The sequence below is a fragment of the Hoplias malabaricus genome, chromosome Y (assembly GCF_029633855.1).
Source record: "Hoplias malabaricus isolate fHopMal1 chromosome Y, fHopMal1.hap1, whole genome shotgun sequence".
NCBI lineage: Eukaryota > Metazoa > Chordata > Actinopteri > Characiformes > Erythrinidae > Hoplias > Hoplias malabaricus.
Genome location: NC_089820.1, coordinates 11,402,355 through 11,421,841, shown reverse-complemented (window position 1 = coordinate 11,421,841; position 19,487 = coordinate 11,402,355). Strand labels below are relative to the sequence as shown.

Here is a 19,487-nt window from a genome sequence, read left to right as displayed (position 1 = left end):
CAACAACTGTGGATCGTATAACAACTAAATAAAGTGAACAAGTGCATACCATCCATCCATTATCTGTAACCGCTTATCCAATTTAGGGTCGCGGGGGGTCCAGAGCCTACCTGGAATCATTGGGCGCAAGGCGGGAAGACACCCTGGAGGGGACGCCAGTCCTTCACAGGGCAACACAGACACACACACATTCACTCACACCTACGGACACTTTCGAGTCGCCAATCCACCTGCAACGTGTGTTTTTGGACTGTGGGAGGAAACCGGAGCACCCGGAGGAAACTCACGCGGACACGGGGAGAACACACCAACTCCTCACAGACAGTCACCCAGAGCAGGAATCAAACCCACAACCTCCAGGTCCCTGGAGCTGTGTGACTGCGACACTACCTGCTGCGCCACCATGCCGCCTCGATTTCAAAGTCACATTTGGGTATTGGTGGTAATTGATGAGGTTGCTGAGTAGTGTGTGTGTGTGTGTGTGGGGGGGGGGGGGTTCAGCATTCTCATAGCCTGATAGATGGAGCTTTCCCTTAGTCTGCTGGCCCTAGCCCTGAGACTACGCTGAGTCTCTGCCCTGATGGCAGCAGGGGGCTTTTCGTAGGAGCTTTTCCACTAGTAAGAGTGGATCAGACACAGCAGTGATGCTGGAGTTTTTTAAAATCCTCAGTGTCACTGCTAGCCAGAGTTTAGTCCACCAAAAATATCATGCCAACAGCATTTGGAGCATCTTGTGACCACTGCTGATGGGCGAGTGGAAGACTAGCACAGAATGCGCAGCAACAGAAGAGCTACTGCTTCTGACTTTGCATCTACAAAATGGAACAACAGGGTGTGTAAGAGGGGACAGTGACAGGGTTCTGTTCCTAAATACTCCAGTAGCACTGCTGTGTCTGATCCACTTGTACCAGAACAACACTAACCCACAAGCCCCACTGCATTTTATATCAATTTATATAGGTTTAAAGGCATATTAACAAACATCAACCTGTTTAGCTCCAAAAAATATATTTTCTGGTTCAGTCCCACCCAGATATTAGGGGATTACTTATTAAAAAAAAGGAAAATAAAAAATATATAAAATTAAAAATGTTTTTCATCATTTTCTTCTCCGCTTCTCCATTTCAGGGTTAAAAATTAAATTAAATTAAATTAAAAATGTAATGATGTAAAAACATGACAATGATTTTTGTGTGTGTAACAAAGGTCAGATGAAGTATAAATGAAGACATAAAGCTAAAAAACCAAAGTAAGGGTGCATATGAATGTATAAATTGTTCGTAAATAGACTATGAACTTGATATGACCCCGTCTTTATCAACTAATGCTGACTGTGGAGAAAGTAGTAGAACTGCTTGCAGAGGGCAGATAAAACAAGAGGAAAACACAAGCACACAGAGGAGATGGAAGTGGAAAGATCGAGGGCATATTTTACTCTTTAATGAGCCACAGAAGCCTATATCCTCACTTCCAAAGTATCTACCAAAGTTTCTAGATACCCCTTAAGCATTCTGCTTCATCCACTTTTATAGTGGACAAAAGACTTAAATGAAATAGAATGTTCTGGAGGAGCCACACATGAGCATAAGGTCACCATGCCCAATGGCAATTATTGCCATTGCCAGTTCGATAAAAGCCATCCTGTACTTGGCTGTGGAGCAGTGGAAACCTTGCTGTGGAGATGGAGCTTAATTCAATAACATTGGGATGAGATGCAGTGCTGTTTGTGATACTAATCATCCAAAAACACATGACCTCACTTATTTTCATTGAAATGTTCCAAGATCGGGCAGCATGGTGGCGCAGCAGGTAGTGTCGCAGTCACACAACTTCAGGGACATTGAGGTTGTGGGTTTGAGTCCCGCTCCGAGTGACTGTCTGTGAGGAGTTTGGTGTATTCACCCTGTGTCCGCGTTGGTTTCCTTCGGGTGCTCCGGTTTCCTTCCATGGTCCAAAAACACATGTTGGTAGGTGGGTTGGCGACTCAAAAGTGTCCATAGGTGTGAGTGAATGTGTGAGTGTGTGTGTGTCCCTGTGAAGAACTGGCGCCCCCTCCAGGCTGTGTTCCCGCATTGCGCCCAATGATTCCAGGTAGGCTCTGGACCCTCCACGACCCTGAACTGGATAAGCACAAGTTACAGATAATGAATGAATGTTCCAACATCAAGTGGAAAGCCTTTCCAGAAGAGTAATATGGGGAGGGATTATAAGTTAGAAATAAGTTATTTTAGGCAAAGAAGCACTGCAGAGAATCATTCTTATTTGTCTTCAGCACCGACGTCCACATTCTGAAGTCTGATAAAACCGGACTGTTCCATTCCCTTAAGCTTCAGTGCAAAACCAGCACTTGTCATAGTCCATATTCACTACTGGACTTACAAGCACACACTCTGTCAGACTCTGACCTAGACTTCTTTGCAAACTACATTACTAAATCATCACTCTCTCGCCTCAAACTACGTCAAGTTGGGTCCATTGCATGTTTGTAATTTTTATTTCTCCCTTGAGCTCCACTCAAAATCTGTGTGGTTTTGTTTACAGAAAAAATTCCCACCATATTTGTTTTTAACACAAACATTACACAACTTATATTTGCTACTAAAATTAAAACAGGCTATTTTTATTATTAACATCTTTAAGTCAATGATCTGTGTTCTGATTGGTGGCCCATTGTTGTTTTCAGTTTTGAATGAAACACTCCTAATGAGTCAATAACAGTTAAACTGAAGTAACTGAAATGAGCAGATACACACAGATCAGTCATAACATCAATACGACCTGTTTGTTTCTGCACTTATTTCACTCTATAGTCCAGTTATTGTTCTGCATACTTTGTTAGCCCCCTTTAACCTTCTTCCTCAGTGGTCGGGAGAGGCTGTAGTCCATTTGATGCTGCAGTTTAGTTCTTCCTCAGCAGTCACAGGACACTTCTCATTCCAGCAGCGACATGGAGGAGCAGATGTGACTGTGAACAGGGTGAAAGCGGGCTATCAAAGTATACAGAGCCATATACAGACTACACTCTGTACATGTAGCGTTACAAAGTCCATCTACACGGTCAGGAGGAGCTGACAAAATGGATAGTAAAGGTTGAAACAAAGCCGTCACCTTTGTCTTTGGCCAATAGGTGTGTGCATATACCGTATTTTTCTGACATCACTTAAAGAAACCTGAGGCTGCTAGTATTTAGTTTTCTAGCTCTGTCACATGCCTTTGTTTGATTATTTAGGCAAGTGAAGTGTTGGTTAGAATCTTTCACTACATGAAAGCTACTAATTAACTGTGTAGATATTTAAACACTAAACAATTTATTGATCTTAAAATATATAGCAGATATTTCCAAGCCACCTCTCAATAGGTCAGCCCTGATTCTCCCCTGCACTGGACAGTAGCAACAGGAAATGTTCAGTGTTGTCTAGGGGAGGGGAGAGGAGAACCAAAAATAAATAAATAATCCCGTACTGAACATCGCTAACCAGTAAATCTGGTGGGTCCTAAACTGGTGATGCATGGAAGCAATTGTCAGGTTGACTATCAGCACTCTACTAATAGCTCAGCAGAGACAGGAGCAGTAACCAACAAAACGACATCACGCCTCCTCCAACAGCCCTGAGCATAAGAAAAGAGAAGGAGATAGAGAAATGAACAGGAGAGTGCATGATGAAAAAAGAAGGAAAACGGTACTGGGAATAACACAGAATGAATGAAAAAGAATGGCCAAAATAAAAACAAAGCAAGCAAATGCTTTGTTTGAAGCAGGAAAACAGATAGACCGAATGAGTGAAATTAAAATTTAGAGATCACTTAAAAAAAAAAATAATATTCGGAATAATGAGAACACTCTGGCCCTCCTCGTGGCAACTGGGGTTTGTGTCTTCATTTGTGCAGGAACATCATCAACTTTAATAAGAGTCCTTAAGACGTCTAATGTAACATTTGCCTACTAATAAGATGATTAACATCTAATCAAACGAATAACATCCAAATGTTATTAACATAAAAACAGAACAGAGACCAAACTTAAAAAGAATAAAGAAAAAGAACAAATGAAAAAAGAAGAAATTACGGTGTGGTACCCAATGGGAGTGTGTCAGCGGTGGTCAATTAAAAGATGCCTGGCTTGATGCAAGACACCTCTTTGTTCTTCAGTCGGTATATAAATATATAAAGAAAATAATATTCTTCAAACGCTTCTAAAAAAATACAGATATAAAGATTTGGGATTTGCCCAGGAACGTTTTCTGTGGTAATATGGGGCTTATTTATTATAAACATTTAACAGATCATTACAATGTGCTCAGTAACGTTGCCTTTATTTCCCACAGCATCACTGACTGTAGCAATTAGGAAAAACATCCCATTGATTATTTCGCTGATTGATCAGTGCAATGTAAGTCCTATAGGAAAGGAGTAATAAACTGGGATAAGACAAAATAGCGCCCATTTCCTTATATTAGTGTCATTTACTCTAAAGTTTAGCGCCTGATAATGGATTTTCTTTTCCAGACGACGCAAACATCTTTTACTTCCATCTGTAGACGATCAGCCACGAAGATGTGAAATGGAGGGAATCGATCCATGTGATGCTTTAACAGCCCTGTCCCGCTTACAGGTGCGCCATTCCCCTCAGAAAGCATTTCTCCTGTCCATTTGACACAGTGGGACAACAAAACGTTTTGCCACACATTTACTAAAATGTGCTCCAACAGCATGCTCCTGCACAATTCAACAGGACGTGCTGTAAATGCATAAGAGCACAAAATAACAGTCCCACATTAAATTATTGTGCACGATGCAGCCTGTATACATTGTAGCGGTATGCTATATGATCAAAAGATGGGCACAGGCTTATACAACATTTAAAGGAATTTGAAAATGGTGGTTGTTTTACTGCTGTGATAAGAAAGCTTAGGTCTAGATGTTGGATCTGATGGCAAGCAACCAAAACAGCATTAGTGAAGTTAAGGACTGATGTTGGATGAACAAGGAACGTCACTCCTACTCACAACTATGTACCACTGCTAACAGCCTAATGCTGGGGGCTTTGTACTATTTTACTTAACACTTTGACACTGACATTGAGCGTGTTGAACTGAGCTAATGTGCTGTTGCTTAAGAACATCCCATGCCATTTCATTTTTCGTCTGGAATGATTATGCAACCTGTTTGTGCAAAGCTGTATAACTGTGTCCTCAATGGTTGCACCTTAGCTTAGCTGAATTCACTTATTCTAAGTGCTGTATACAACTTACAGTATAATTCTAGGACTAAAAGGAAGGGGAAGGAAGCAGAACTAGTGAACTAGTCATCGGAAGATCCAGTATACAGATGTTGCAAAAATATATATATAAAATAATATAAATAATAATAAAAAAAAGTACTTCCTAGTACAGTAAGTAAGAAACAAACATCACTGAATCTTTGGTGGATTGCTTGAGTGATCTTTACCTACATGGTCATTGTCTTCTACAGAGACAGTCATGTTCTTAAAGCCTTAGTCAACACTGTTAGTCAGCCTACGAAAAAGCCATCATGTCTTCAGCTTGCAAATGAGAAGAAAAAAGAAAGAAAAAGTGAGATTTGAGCAGTGCCACACAACAATAATTGTCTTTTCTGACAGTCTGTCATTATTGGCGGGAAAACACAGTCATCAGCCCTTGGCAATCGGATGACAGGAGACAAAAGGGAAGAGGCATCAGCAGAGGTGCTGTCTGGAACAAACCGCACATGCAAGAGGCTGAAAAAGTGAAGCTAAAGAAATCCTTTCAAAGCGAGACTTCGTAAAGACACACAGAGCACAAGGCCAGTCAGTGTCCAGCACCAGATGCAGCATGTTCAATAATCTTTAGGAAAGAGAAAAGTTAAAATAAACAAATAATAATTTAAAAACGTATCCATTACTGAGTTTAGCCCAATTTATTTTGAGGCAGTGCGAACACAAAACAATAAAACAGACAAGAAATCCAAGACTTGCACAACATACTTTAAAAGCACTTTCAGACAGCAATACAGCCATTTTATTTACATCTCAGTATATTCCCATTCATTCTTGAAGATTACACTGTAAATGCCTCCTCTTCTAAATGCTACCAAACTATACGTCCTCATGAACCAAAATAAAGGTTTGTACTCTGCAGCTGATTACAAAAAAATAAAATGAACAATTCATTTTGAGATTGGAAGTGTCATTTCATATGAGCATATGCTCCATACGCACCTTAATCAGAAGAATAGATAAATGTACAAAAAAAAGTCATACACAAAACTGTACAATTAAGAGTGAAATGTATTTCTCACCCTTCAAGCAATCTCCTCAAAACTCTACGCACCTGGACGTGTCCTTAAGCAGGATTCTATATGAAGACTGAAGCTCTGATTGAAACCACAGAGTTATATGAAGGCCTTCAATCCAGTGAGGGGCTCGGAAACACAAGGTTACTGGAGTATCAGAAAGAAACGGTGCAGAGTTGTTTCAATTTATTTTAGGCTGAGAAGAGGAAGAGAGAAAAGGAGTGAAGACATGTGGAAGAAAGTCTTTGTCCATCTACACTGCTGAACGACGTCTGATGATGAAGGCTCCTCGCTGTAGCTGGCCTAAATAAATCCTCATCTTCGTACTGTCACTAGTCTTCCTCACCCAAATCTGGAAGAAAAGCACATTTAAAAAAAAAACATCCATGATGGCCAAGTAATTAAAAACCATTCACACTCTGCTAAATAATACCGCTGGAACAATTCAAAATAACAATTATATAATCCCTTGTGTTTCACGCTTAGACTGGCTGAAAAGCTCAATTTAGATCGGTTCCATCCTGGTTGAATCCTCTAAATAAGCTAACATCAATTACTAGAGACACTTAGGTGGCTCTTACAGCAGTTACTTAAAATTAGGCTACAAGCAAAAAATTAAATACTCAGTGTTGTGAAAGCTACTTAAAAATGCAGCAAGTTACCGTAGAGTAACAACTCAGCTCAATTACAATTTTGTAAACACACCATGCAGCACTGATTTTCATGATTCATGTTCCATATGAAGCTAATTAATGTTATAATGGTATGTGAGTTTAAAAACCTCTAAAAGTTGTGTATCAACAAGTGTCATTATTATGAAGTAACCCAAGTTACATGAGTGCCAATAGTGCCCCCCTGTGGAAAATATAGAACATGTTACACGAGTGAGTGAAACTCCTTAAACCTCCATATGCTCTACTGCGCTGATTTAGAATCCAGTGAGAGTCAATTAACTTGTTCAGTATCAAGTGTGTATAATAAATGTATATGACTGTTTATTTGTATAATAAGATGTGATTCAACAACAAAAACTGGACATCAGTTTATCTGTATCTAATCTATAATGCAAAATAATACATGAAGTGTCAGCACTAACCTACTGAAGACATACAATATTTGGAAATATATTTTAGGAGCTGTAATCAGTGAATTGAAATTCTAAGGACGCTACTCCCCAACAATGGGAATACTAACATTGGACTTAGGGTGGGCGCTTAATTTAAATTGTGGAATCTCAAAATGAGGGCTTTATTTCAAAATTATGACATGTCTGGTGTGTCACATTTCTGCTCAGTGTCTGTTAGGTTAGTACATGGCACAGTAATGAGGAGTTTTGTGCATTTAAGAGAGCCATGAGCGGTGGGTGTTGTGGGAGTTCACTGATTGGTGGTGTCATGTTCTGAAAAAGAGAATGGGGGAAAAAAACCCACACAAGCCCAGTAGCCCACTTTAGTTGAGAGTTTAGTGTTGAGGTCAGGAAACAGAAAAGTCCCTCAGAAGACACTTCAGTCAACTTTGCGGTCATCTACATGAGGCTCTAAATGTGTGTGATTTAAGCCTTTATGCCTATGGTATAGGGTTGACGCAGAAGAATAAATCAGGCTTGTGTGTAATGAACCAGAGAAAAAGAGAGTTATGAAGTAAAACACCATAAAACATTAAAATCTTTGGGTCTGAGCTGCAAAACAAAAAATATTTCACAGGTTTGTTTTCCCGGAGATGTCTGTATTTTCCTTTATTCGATATTTTTATTTATCCCTGATGCACACACCACGTCAGGAGGTTTCTTGCTGTGAATTTGCTGCTGTCTGCAGTGTCTATAGTGTGGAGGAGTGGAGTTCATATTTCAATAATTCTTTGGTTCAGCATAAACAATGTCCCTCCAACTACTGACCAATCAGAGTAGTTGCTGTCTGCATCAACTCGATGCATAGTTACATTTCTGGAGAGGTGCACGTCAGACGGCGTAGGGTTCGTGTTGACGCGTTGCCTGTGGCGTATGGTCCACACAAATGTGTAAATTGGACTTAAGCCTAGCTGAATAGTGAATGCGCTGAGCTGAAATATTTAAAATGTGATTTCTAGTGTGATGATGATTTAAAAGATGGTTGACATATTTATAATGGCAGCAATAAGATATTATCAGATTTTTAAAGAAAAACACTTCCAGTCCACCCATCAAAAACAAACGAATAACTACTCTGAAAAATAAAAAAGAAACAGATTTTCAAACATTCCGTTTTCAAACTTTTAGTCTTCTACCCAGAACGCCTCACTGTGAGACCTGATTTAATGATATATACATTTTTCAATTTGGCCATAAAGTATTTTTTAAGTCACATGAAACATTACAATACAACAGCAGCATCTTTAAGAGGATTCAACTTAATCTTCAGACTAAGATTAAATTAAGCTCTTAGAGAGCCAGCTGTAATTCGTTACTTGCTGAGCCTATCACTAGCTGAAGGAAACACTGCTGTTAGTTTTGAATGAATCACTTCAGAAAATGAAGACACAAACCTCGCTGGTTCCGACAGAACTGATGACACAGCTGATCTTGGTGTTATCTTTCGACTCCAGATAGATGGCTTGGCTCTTATGGTACCTGAGAGAGGATAATAAAAACACATTAGTCTCTTTGTCTATTACAGACTCTCAGAAAAGTGGTAAGGTACAGCTCTCCTGGGTACAGCTCTGGCATTTTGCAATATAGGAGGGTTTATCTAAGATCAAAGCCCAGTAGAGACAGACGATCAATGTTTTAAGAGCTTTAAAGTCTTTAAAGTTTAAAGTTGTTGTTTTTTTTTTCCAAACACATAGAACAACACTGTATTTCACAAATCAAACTCCAGTACAACAACATACACTCTTCTGAAAAGTGGCTTTCAAATGTTCTTACATTTATTCTATTTACAAATGTTTGGAGACATCATTTATAATTTGGGATTTCAAAATATATGCGCTCCATATAATAACACTGGACAACAGAATTATTAGAGTTATGCATGAGCCTAAATAAACTTAATACCAGGAGTTTGCCAGAGAACTATAAAGACCCCAAGCATCAAAGCCAAGACACTTTGTTCTCTGAAGTGACGGAGCACCATATTGGCAATAGCTGAAATGCTGGATGAGCAGGTTCCCATACACTTTTAACCCTATAGTATATAACTGGAAAACCCTGCTTATCCCTAGTACCTCCCTGACCTTTTTTATGAAATACCACATGGAAGTACTTGACATTACATCACCAAAGCACAATAATGTATTCCTTTATTCCTCTCCCTCTCCAAACCTCTTATCTTCAAAGGAACTATTCATCCGTGTTAGAGCTACAGCAAAGCCACGCAGTTCACTGCCCAAGGGGCCGGGCAGGACACATACACTCAACCACAGACATAAGCACTTCTGACATTCATATTTCCACAGACATCACTTCCTTAAAGAATTTCAGCTGCTCCTACATCACCCTAAAGATGGGTGATATGATAACACTTTTTTTTTTTTTTTTTTTTTTAAGTACAAAATATACAGTCATATGCAGAATTTGGGACACCACTGACTCAATAATATGCTTGAAAATAGGTTCTCACATAATGCAGAATAAATGTATTTGTAAATGTAAAATACTGAGAGAAAGGAAATATATGAAACATAAAAATAAAAAATAATTCAGTAGGTTAATAGCCATCAAATAAAAAGTAATTGTACATTAAAATGTAGAGAAATGTGTTCTCATTTCCTGTACTTAACACCACTATAAGAAAGATTATTTAAAAAATAAAATAAATAAATAAATAATTTTAAAAAAGAATTAAGCAGTGTTATTAACATAGACAAGATTCACATGTGTCAATACACAAAATCCTCTCCTCAGCTGTGTTTAGAGCTTTATTTTAAGAATGTAGTTGGATATTCCTACACACATTATGCTAAAATCTCTGGCTTATTTCTTTAATGTTATAGTTCATATTGTCCACTAACTCTGAATCTTCAGTCTATATCCAGGTCTAAGATGCACAACGTTGGAGAGTGTCTTTCAGCTGTGTGTATAACATCCTGTTTACCAATCATAGGATGCTCCCTCAGGCACTGAGTGAAAATTTTCCAAAGCTAAATGGTGCCACCATGTGCTGTATGTGGGTACTACACCGTAAAACAGCACCAATTATTTTTTTTACCATAGCTTATTGTTTTCCTTTCTCCACACACCTGACACAGCCAAAGAGGAGCTTGTTAACTGTATAATGAGTTAAGTCAGGTGGGCTCACGGAGAAGAAACACAGAAATGTGCAGTGTGCACTCACCAGGACTACGATTGGGAACCCATCCATGTGTGACTCAGCAAACTTGCCAGTTTGACCTTTAAGCCTGTTTTTCTGGGTAGCTATAATTCATTCATTCATTGTCTGTAACCACTTATCCAGTTCAGAGTCCCAGTGGGTCTGGAGCCTACCTGGAATCACTGGGTGCAAGGCAGTAACTCACTCAGGAGTGGTTGCCAGTCCTTCTCAGGGTGACACTCACACAAATCACACCTATGGACACCTGAGTAGCCAATCCACCTACCAACGTGTGTTTTTGGGCCGCGGGAGGAAACTGGAGCACCCAGAGGAAACCCAAGCCGACACATGGAGAACACACCAAACTGCTAACAGACAGTCACCCAGAGTGGGGCTTGAACCCACAACCCCAGGATCCTGCAGCTGTGTGACTACGAAACTACCTGCTGTGCAACCGTGCCGCCAGGTAGTTTAAAATTTTTGATTATAAAATGTTACATAATTTTGGAATAAAACAACAAAACAATATGAAAATGGGCGGCACGTGGCACAGAAGGAAGTGTCGCAGTCACACAGATCCATGGACCTGGAGATTGTGGATTCGAGTCCTGCTCCAGGTGACTGTCTGTGAGGAGTTGGTGTGTTCTCCCCGTGTCCGTGTGGGTTTCCTCCTGGTGCTACAGTTTCCTTCCACAGTCCAAAAACACACGTTGGTAGGTGGATTGGCGACTCAAATGTGTCCGTAGGTGTGAGTGAATGTGCGAGTTGCCCTATGAAGGCCTGGCGCCCCCTCCAGGGTGTGTTCCCAACTTGCGCCCAGTGATTCCAGGTAGGCTCCGGACCCACCGCGACCCTGAACTAGATAAGCGCTTACAGATAATGAATGAATGAATAAATGAACAATTTGGAGATTCATTTTGCAAGATAAAGGGGTCAGCTCTTACTAACAATCTGAGCCAGTTGATCAGAATTCACTGATAAGAGGAAGTGCAAGTTTGTTTTACTTGCTGGTTGATTTTGACTTTACACTGGGTTAGTTGTCTAAGTTTGTTACATAGATAGTCAGGTAGGATTCTTGTGATATGCCTCTATGCCCTGTCAAGACAGTAGTTGTAAACTGTGATAAATAAAAGTTGTCCAAAGCTATCCATACCATCTCTTGTCATAGTAGAGTTTACCCTCCTCTATCCGAGCTTCATATCGCTGAGAAGGGCTTTCCATGGGAGCAGCAGGGAGGTGTTCGGGAGAAGATGGAGAGGCTAAAGCAAACAAGATTAAAATGTCAACTTTACAAATTATTTCCCAATATGTTTACTCAATAGAATCATGAAGTCTTTAGGAGTTACAGCTTACCTGGTCTCTTTGGTGACTTTAGCTATGATGAGAAGGAGAAAATAAACAGAGGATGTGCATGAGTCCTTCAAACTGTAAGAACAAATCTTCTAGTCTAATTTATAAAGCTGAAGTTAGATTCTATGTTGAGATTACCTTGTTCAGCATTCTGAGGTCCTCCATTATCTGCTCATCTGTGAGTAAATAGTTTAACTGAGGTGTGAACTGTTAAGGAGAGCATCATATCTTCCACACAGCCAAAATCTTACAACCTACAACCTAGTGGTTTCAGGTTAAAAAATACATGTTATGATTCAGCAAAAAGCTCTAGAGAACACAACTCCCCTTGCTCTCTGAGTGGGAAGCCCCCTTGACTAACAGGGTGCTTGCTAGCAGGGGTATATTAATTGGTTGATGAGGGATGTTACAAAAAAACATAGGCTGGCCTGCAAATTTCATGTTGTATTCTCCACACCAAGTGGTATCTCAAATAAATGTAGCTTAAAAAATACATAATACATTTAAAAACTTGCCAGGGGAGGCAATGTGAGTTACAAATTCCTAATGTATTTCTAAGGAACATTAGATTTGATTGGGGAACAAAAGCTTGAAATCTATTCAACAGAAAGTTCTCCAGGCCACATGTGTAAATAGAGATTTATGGGAATTAAGAATGTGCATTTAAACTACTTATAGCATTCACAGAAGCCAAATGGCTAATGGACCTTGGGCTTAATAGTTAATCATGTAAGCACAGGGAGAAAAATAAATACATAAACATAAATGCCTGAATAATGGCATCATCACTCAAATACTGGTACTCTCACTTGAAGGACTTCTGTAAAATCCTAACGGGATTGTATATGTAAAGAAACTAGTACAAGGCCATGGTGATATCAGGTGATAAAGGATATCTGGAGCAGGTTTCCTCCGTTTGTCTGGAATAGGGACAGGGTCATTGGGTCTCCTCCTCAGCTTACGGGTCATGATAGGCTTCACTTCCATGGAATCTGAAAATTAACATGGAAATCAATGTCTAAACACTAAAGCAAAAGATACTTTGTTTCTTGATTTGAATGTGACAAATTCATACTCATTATGGCAACAGCACAAACATAAAACGAAGAATAAAACACAGACTTAATGAATTAGTTCCATGCCCTTCAAATAGGATTTATGTTAATTGGTTGCCTCATTAACCCTAAAAAGCGCATTGAGTCTTTATAAAAAAAAAACGAAATAAATAAATAAAGAAAGCATTTTTTTCCCACTTTCTCCATGTTTCATCCACCACAAATGATTGCACACTGAGGAGGCAACACACTGCGGTTTGCTCCTCAGTCAGAGAGGAAAAAAAAACACGGCAAGTGTTTCATGCTCTTTCCAGCTCTTCAAGCTGTTTTGTCTAATCTCTGGCTCACCTCCAGTCAACTCCATTGTTAATTTCTCGTTCTCTATCATCTTCTTCTTCTCTTCCAACTCGGCAATCAAGTTTTCTTTCAACTCAACTTTCTTGTCGTCAAACTCCTTTACCGCTGCTTTTTTCTCTTTGATGTAGTTCCTCTCTACTTGCTCGGTCTGAAAGACAGAAGTTTTTTAAGTTCAATGTTTTGGAAAAATAAAATATTGAATAGGCTTGGTTTCATATACTGCTTAAATTTCACAAGCTCACCTCAAGTTGCAGAAAGAGATCTATAAAAAAAGACAGAGAGAGAGAGAGATATGTCAAGTGTTCAATATCTTGGATGAAAAATAACATTTAAATGTAACACAGTGATGGATGCACACATGGGAACTGTGCCAATATTCTATGTATACAATTCAATATATGACTATACAAACCGCCAAGTTAAGAAAAGTTGAGACACTTTGACGTGAAATTTAACAAGCAAAAAGACAAAGAAAATATTTTCAGTGTTTGCAATTACAAACCAATAAACAAACAGCAACACAATCAAAAAAAGATGGTACGGGGGCATGTTTACCACCGGGTCACATCATCTTTTCTTTAAATTGTTTTTTTTTTTAGTCAGTGGGGGATTTGATGGTAAATTTTGCAAGTGGAATTTTTGTCCATTATTGCTCTATACTGAAACCTGAGTTGCTCAACAATCTGTGGTCACACTTGTGCAGAATATGGCCTGGTATTGTTGTTCTCCTGAAACAGACCTGGAGTTCCTAGGAAAAGACACCATCCTGACAGCAGCATATGTCTCTCCAAATAACAATATAATAATAATAATAATAATAAGTTATATTTATACATATCTGCAGATCACCCATGCCGTGGGCAGTGATGCACCCCATGTCATCCCAGAAGCTGTTTTTTGCGCTTTTTCATTGGAAGCTGCCTGGATGGTCTTTTTCATCCTTGGCACGCAGATTCTAACATCCATTTTACCGTCTTTTAGTCCATCTCAGATGGCTTCAGGCCCAGAGACATTTCTATGCAAAATTAATATATGGCTTCCTCTTTGCATAATACAATTTCAGGCTGCATTTTTGTGATTTATTTGCGGTGTTAACTGGCAATGGTTTTCCAAAGTACTCGTGGGTCCATGTGTCTATGCCCATCACGGTAGCATGACGGTTTCTCGATCAATACCACCCAAAGGCTCGATGATCACGCACATTTCTGCCCTTGGCTTTTACTCATCAAGATTTCCTCTGATTCCCTGAATTTCTTTTATTATATTATCTGTAGGAGTTTAAAGAACTACATTCTTTGCTATCTTGCTCTGAAAAACATTCCGTTTGAACTGGTTGACAAGTCTCTTACAAACTTTAGCATAAAGTGATTAGCAAGTTAGTGATTTGTTTTGTTGAGCCTTTGGTGAATGCTCCTCATTTTATATTCACCTGCTTACAGTGTAATGTAAGTGTAACATGAACTTTCCATAAACGTTTGACTCTTTTTTCGGAATGTGTTGCAGGAATCAGATTTTTTTTTACATTTACATTCATATTGGTCAGTGAAAACACTGGAAATCTTTTCTTTGTGATTTTACAGCACCCCAGCTCTCGAGTGCTGTAGAGCAATGATACTGTGCTTTGTTGCTTGAGTCAAATGTGAGGTTTGACTTTATTTACCTGCATTACGGAGTCTTTCCTTATACTGCTGATCAAGTTTCTTCATCCTCTTCTGATACTCCTGCAGAGTTCCTAGGAGAGCCAAAAAGTATCAAACAAGCTGCACTTTATATTAGAGACTTGCAGATTTATTGTCTCACTGACAGTCTGTAAAAATGCACTAGAATTAGCAGGGCTACACTCTTTGGGGACTGCTGATGGTTGGCCACTTAGCATTCATTTTACAAATGATTCAAGCAGATGGCAGGTGACAGCAGACGGAACAACAACCTTTAGTGTTGATTTATTCTAAGTATGTCTGTATTAATCATATTGATTGTTAGCTTTGTAATATTCAGATTAATTTAAATTGCAAATGAATGAATGAATGAAGCTGCAAGGTTTTGAGATATGATAAAAAACACCAGAGTGGTCCTTTACCTAGCTTCCAATATAATTTGCAATTTACACAAATGCAATTTCCACTCACCTTCTTGGAGTTGTTGCAGCTGTCGTTTTAGAGATGCTAGTTTATCTTGATACATCCTGCAAGAAAAAACAGAAAAATAAGTAGGCAAATTACACTCCACAGCACGCACCTCTTATGTGTCTGACATAAGAGACTGTCGACAAATGCACCTAGCTTATTCTGAGTAAGCTTAAGTACTCACTGCTCTTTGAGTTCCACGTAGTCGTCTTCATCATGCTTCGCTAAATCTGTTTCACTGGCATCTTCCGTGTCTGAAAAAATGATTGGAAAATACTCATGCAAAATATATCTAACAAACCATTATTCCCAAGACTGCATAAACTAAGGCATGTTTAAATATATTACACTGTCTATATACATTGTGTATGTGTATATATTACTATATACACATAATTTTCTTTTAAGACTCTGCTTTTTGAGCTTATTCAGTTCACGTGTGCTGAAACACTTTCCTTCCTGACTGTTCTGCATGCACATTCCCACCCCAGCCAAATACTTACACTTGCACCCATTTTTTTGCATGCCCCCTAAGTGTGCAAGGCTTTAGGGTGGCCAAGTTCTTTAATTTTCCTCAAAAACTTGATGCACCCCTCTCATCTGCATCAGAGGACATATTTGTGTAGGGAATTACCCATGTTTCACTGCGAACCTGCAAAGTCCCTTGCAGAAACAAGTAAAAAGATGTCTTGGAAAACTAGGATCTTTTATCTTTCTTAAGACCTGTGTGGTTTGATTGATGTTTTAAAAAGGCTGAAGTTAAAAGAGAAGCCCTGTTGAACTCTAGTGATATAAATGTAAATAAATGGCAGGCAAATCAGTACAACGTATGATCACGGAAAGAATTGTTGTTTTTTTACAGGAGAAAACTGATCATGACTGGAACTGACTACATATAACCAGTGTTATTTTAACATCATTAAAAACAAGATCATCTACATTTTATCAGTCAGACGTAATACTTGATAAGGGAAAAGGACATTGCTGGTAACAAGTCAATTAGGCAGAAATATTTATATTTCTATGTAAAGGTCTGATCGATAAATGTGGATCTAAGGAATTAATATCAGAGTCATTATGATAAATTATCTCAATTTTAACAGTTATGTTTAAACATGTAATAAAATACTGTAAAGTTAAGCTCAATTTGGTTAAAGCTGCAGTGATGACATTAATGCTCCTCTGATGAGTTCACCACACTTTTTTGTAAAATTTTACACAAAATATGAATGGGATGTCTTGGGAGTGCAAGGCATATAAGCACAGGAATCTGAATTGGCCAGACATGTTCTATATATATATATATATATATATATATATATAATTGCAATCAGTGCACCACTAATTTATAAAGACATATTAAGGAATATCATAAATATAAAATGCACCATATATATATACATAAAAATGCATATCAATAAATAAGAGTATTTTTTTGTTCTGTTTATTATATCATTGTCACAAATATATCATGATTTCTGTTTCTATATTCAGTTTCTGTAAAATGTGACCAGCTGACAAATTCTTTTATAACACTGTTTTGTACGTTACTGTGGAAAAGTACTTGGCCATCTAATGACGACACTACATTTACAGTTTACAGCAACACATCACTTGGTTACTTTTTATTACTGACATTTCACATTTTGGGCAAGTTTTTTTTTGCTTTGTTTTTTAAAAACACTGTTAACATGTCTGTGTGGAAATTTTGCATACTGTCGCTGTCCAGTGAATAACAGTATTCCCCAATGTAACTAATTTACAGACGAATGGAAAGAAACTTCTTATCTTCCAATGGATGCTAATAAAAAAAAAACATTTTAGTCCATGTAATTTTGGAGCATTTCTATCTAGCATTTCTATCATAAAATATTTGCACAATGTGAAGGAAAGCTGCTATGTTCAAATGATGCGATAAACTAAAAATTGTTTTCATTGGAGAGCTACAATATGCTAAAACAATGCTTCTCGAGCTTGGTCCTGGAAGCCCTGCATATTTTAGTGGTTCCCTTGCTTTAACACATTTACGTGAACTCTGAAAAAACTTCATTCAGTTCATTAACTGACTAGCTGTTGTGTTGGAAGAAGGGAAAGCAATAAAAGTGCAGCATGTTCAAAGGGCCCAGGGTTGTAAAACACTGTGCTAGAAGACCTATCATTCATAAATCAAACAGCAGTGTTTGAAAAATTTGCTCAGATGGGCAGATTAAGACAGTCAGGATTCCTTACATCACAAACCTAAAACACTAATCTTGTCAACTTGTAGGGCTTTCAATCTGATTCATACTGTTCTGATTGAAAGCAAAGATGTAGTCATTGAGAAATATTTTCCTTCGAAATAAGTTTTAAATGTGTCACTTTAATAAACACAAATGAGTTCTGAGAGGTTTCATCGAAGACCAAAGGGAGATTTAGAAAAGGTAAAGATCCTCACGTTAGATATTTGCAGGACCTGGCAACCCTGACAACGTTCCCAGGTCCCAAAGCAGGGGGCAGACTATCAGTTACATTTAGTTTGCAAAATAAGTACAGTGACGATACAACATAAAACACGGCTCACAACAAATAAATGTTACAAATTTAGTAAATCGCCTAACTGGTAAAAATTCGCTATAATAAGTACTGCATCTAATACTTCGTTAACGTTAGTTGTTATTAGCACGGTGGCTAATGTACGACTAGCAACCGCTACAAACTTGCTAGCTATAACAGTTTATCTGAAAGCCCCATACAAATTATTAACATTTAACGTTAACAAGTTGTAGAAAACTTATGGAACCATTAATTTACGTTCCACTTATAGCCGACACATTTACGTGATTAAGTAGTTATAAGTGTCAGAAACCCACGAGGCTAGGTTTTCCCTTTTTCAAATGTTCAATTCCACCTTAAAAGATGCAGCGGTTGCAGAACATTTTAAGGTGGAAAGGAGACCTGAAAGGGACGCAAACTTCTACTTCACGCATTTAAAACAGTTGTTAACATTTCTGTGAGAAATTGTGAGACACAGCCGCGAATTAACGTGCAAAATATTCATTCTAAGGTTTAATTATTCATAATCTAACGTTAACATTGTTAGTACTAATACCTTGCGCTAACGTACGTTAGGATACTTGAGTTGCCAGGGTAACAATGCGAGAAAGTATATGACATTACTTTATTATTGACTTGATTAAGTACGGCAACATATGATCAAAACCCGAGTAAATGCACATTTTGGTAGCCTCCCAAATTGCTTTCTTCATGCGAACGTCTGCTCTCAATCATGATCAATATGACTGCGATGCAAACATTAGCCTCGGCAAACAACAGCAGGCCTGTTTACAACGGTAAAAGGTAAAGATTTCAACCCTCCTGCGACACGGCCATATTTGAGCACTGGGACTTATTTATTGTTGTGCTTTAACCTAGTGTTTATGTTTCTCTGTACCTTCCTCCGAGTCCCTGCCCCTGAAGCTGCGCTCATCGTCCTCGTCCACGCTGTCCAGTTCCTCTTCATCATTGTAATAATCCACCACCGGGGACAACAGAGCCGAAGCCATGAGTGGCTACAATGATATATACAACTATAAATACTCACAAACCATAAAAAACTATCAGGAAAAAGGCTCGCTTGCGTTTGGGATTTTTGTTCTTCCTTCTAAAGCGAGCGGTGGTAATCCGGCGAGATCATTGGTCTAAACAGCTCGCGGTAAGGATTGTGGGAAATTGAGTTTAGTGCTGTGCGTGACGTCTAGCTGTTGGATTTGCGTGTAGTTTTTTTTTTTTTTTTTTTTTTTTGTAGAGAAAGGAAGTCAAATAACTATATTCAGTACTATTAATATCTCATCTGTACTTATTAGGTTCTACACCATTTGCTTTTCTAACACTGAGATCCTTAATAAGACGAGTGCAGTGACTGTATTTGTGCAATGAATGGTGGGAATTTAGAGGGGAATGTGAACATTAAAAAGATTTAAAAAATGATAAATTCTCTCAAACAAATGTGGCTGAGAGATACATTCCTGCTTCACAGGCAACTTCAT

At 38.5% G+C, this 19,487-nt stretch overlaps 1 protein-coding gene across 1 annotated transcript; it reads right to left on the bottom strand.

The window, feature by feature from the left end:
- Window positions 1–5,915: 5,915 nt before the first annotated feature.
- Window positions 5,916–19,152, bottom strand: LOC136678951 (sin3 histone deacetylase corepressor complex component SDS3). Its single transcript, XM_066657157.1, has 12 exons — window positions 18,893–19,152; window positions 15,647–15,716; window positions 15,466–15,521; window positions 14,997–15,068; window positions 13,579–13,598; window positions 13,328–13,484; window positions 12,821–12,916; window positions 12,063–12,124; window positions 11,928–11,949; window positions 11,728–11,833; window positions 8,812–8,896; window positions 5,916–6,643 (listed from the first exon to the last, which is right to left on the bottom strand). The coding sequence occupies exons 1-12, from the start codon at window positions 19,002–19,004 to the stop codon at window positions 6,545–6,547; spliced, it is 957 nt and encodes a 318-aa protein (XP_066513254.1). The 5' UTR covers window positions 19,005–19,152; the 3' UTR covers window positions 5,916–6,544.
- Between the last annotated feature and the right edge of the window lie 335 nt (window positions 19,153–19,487).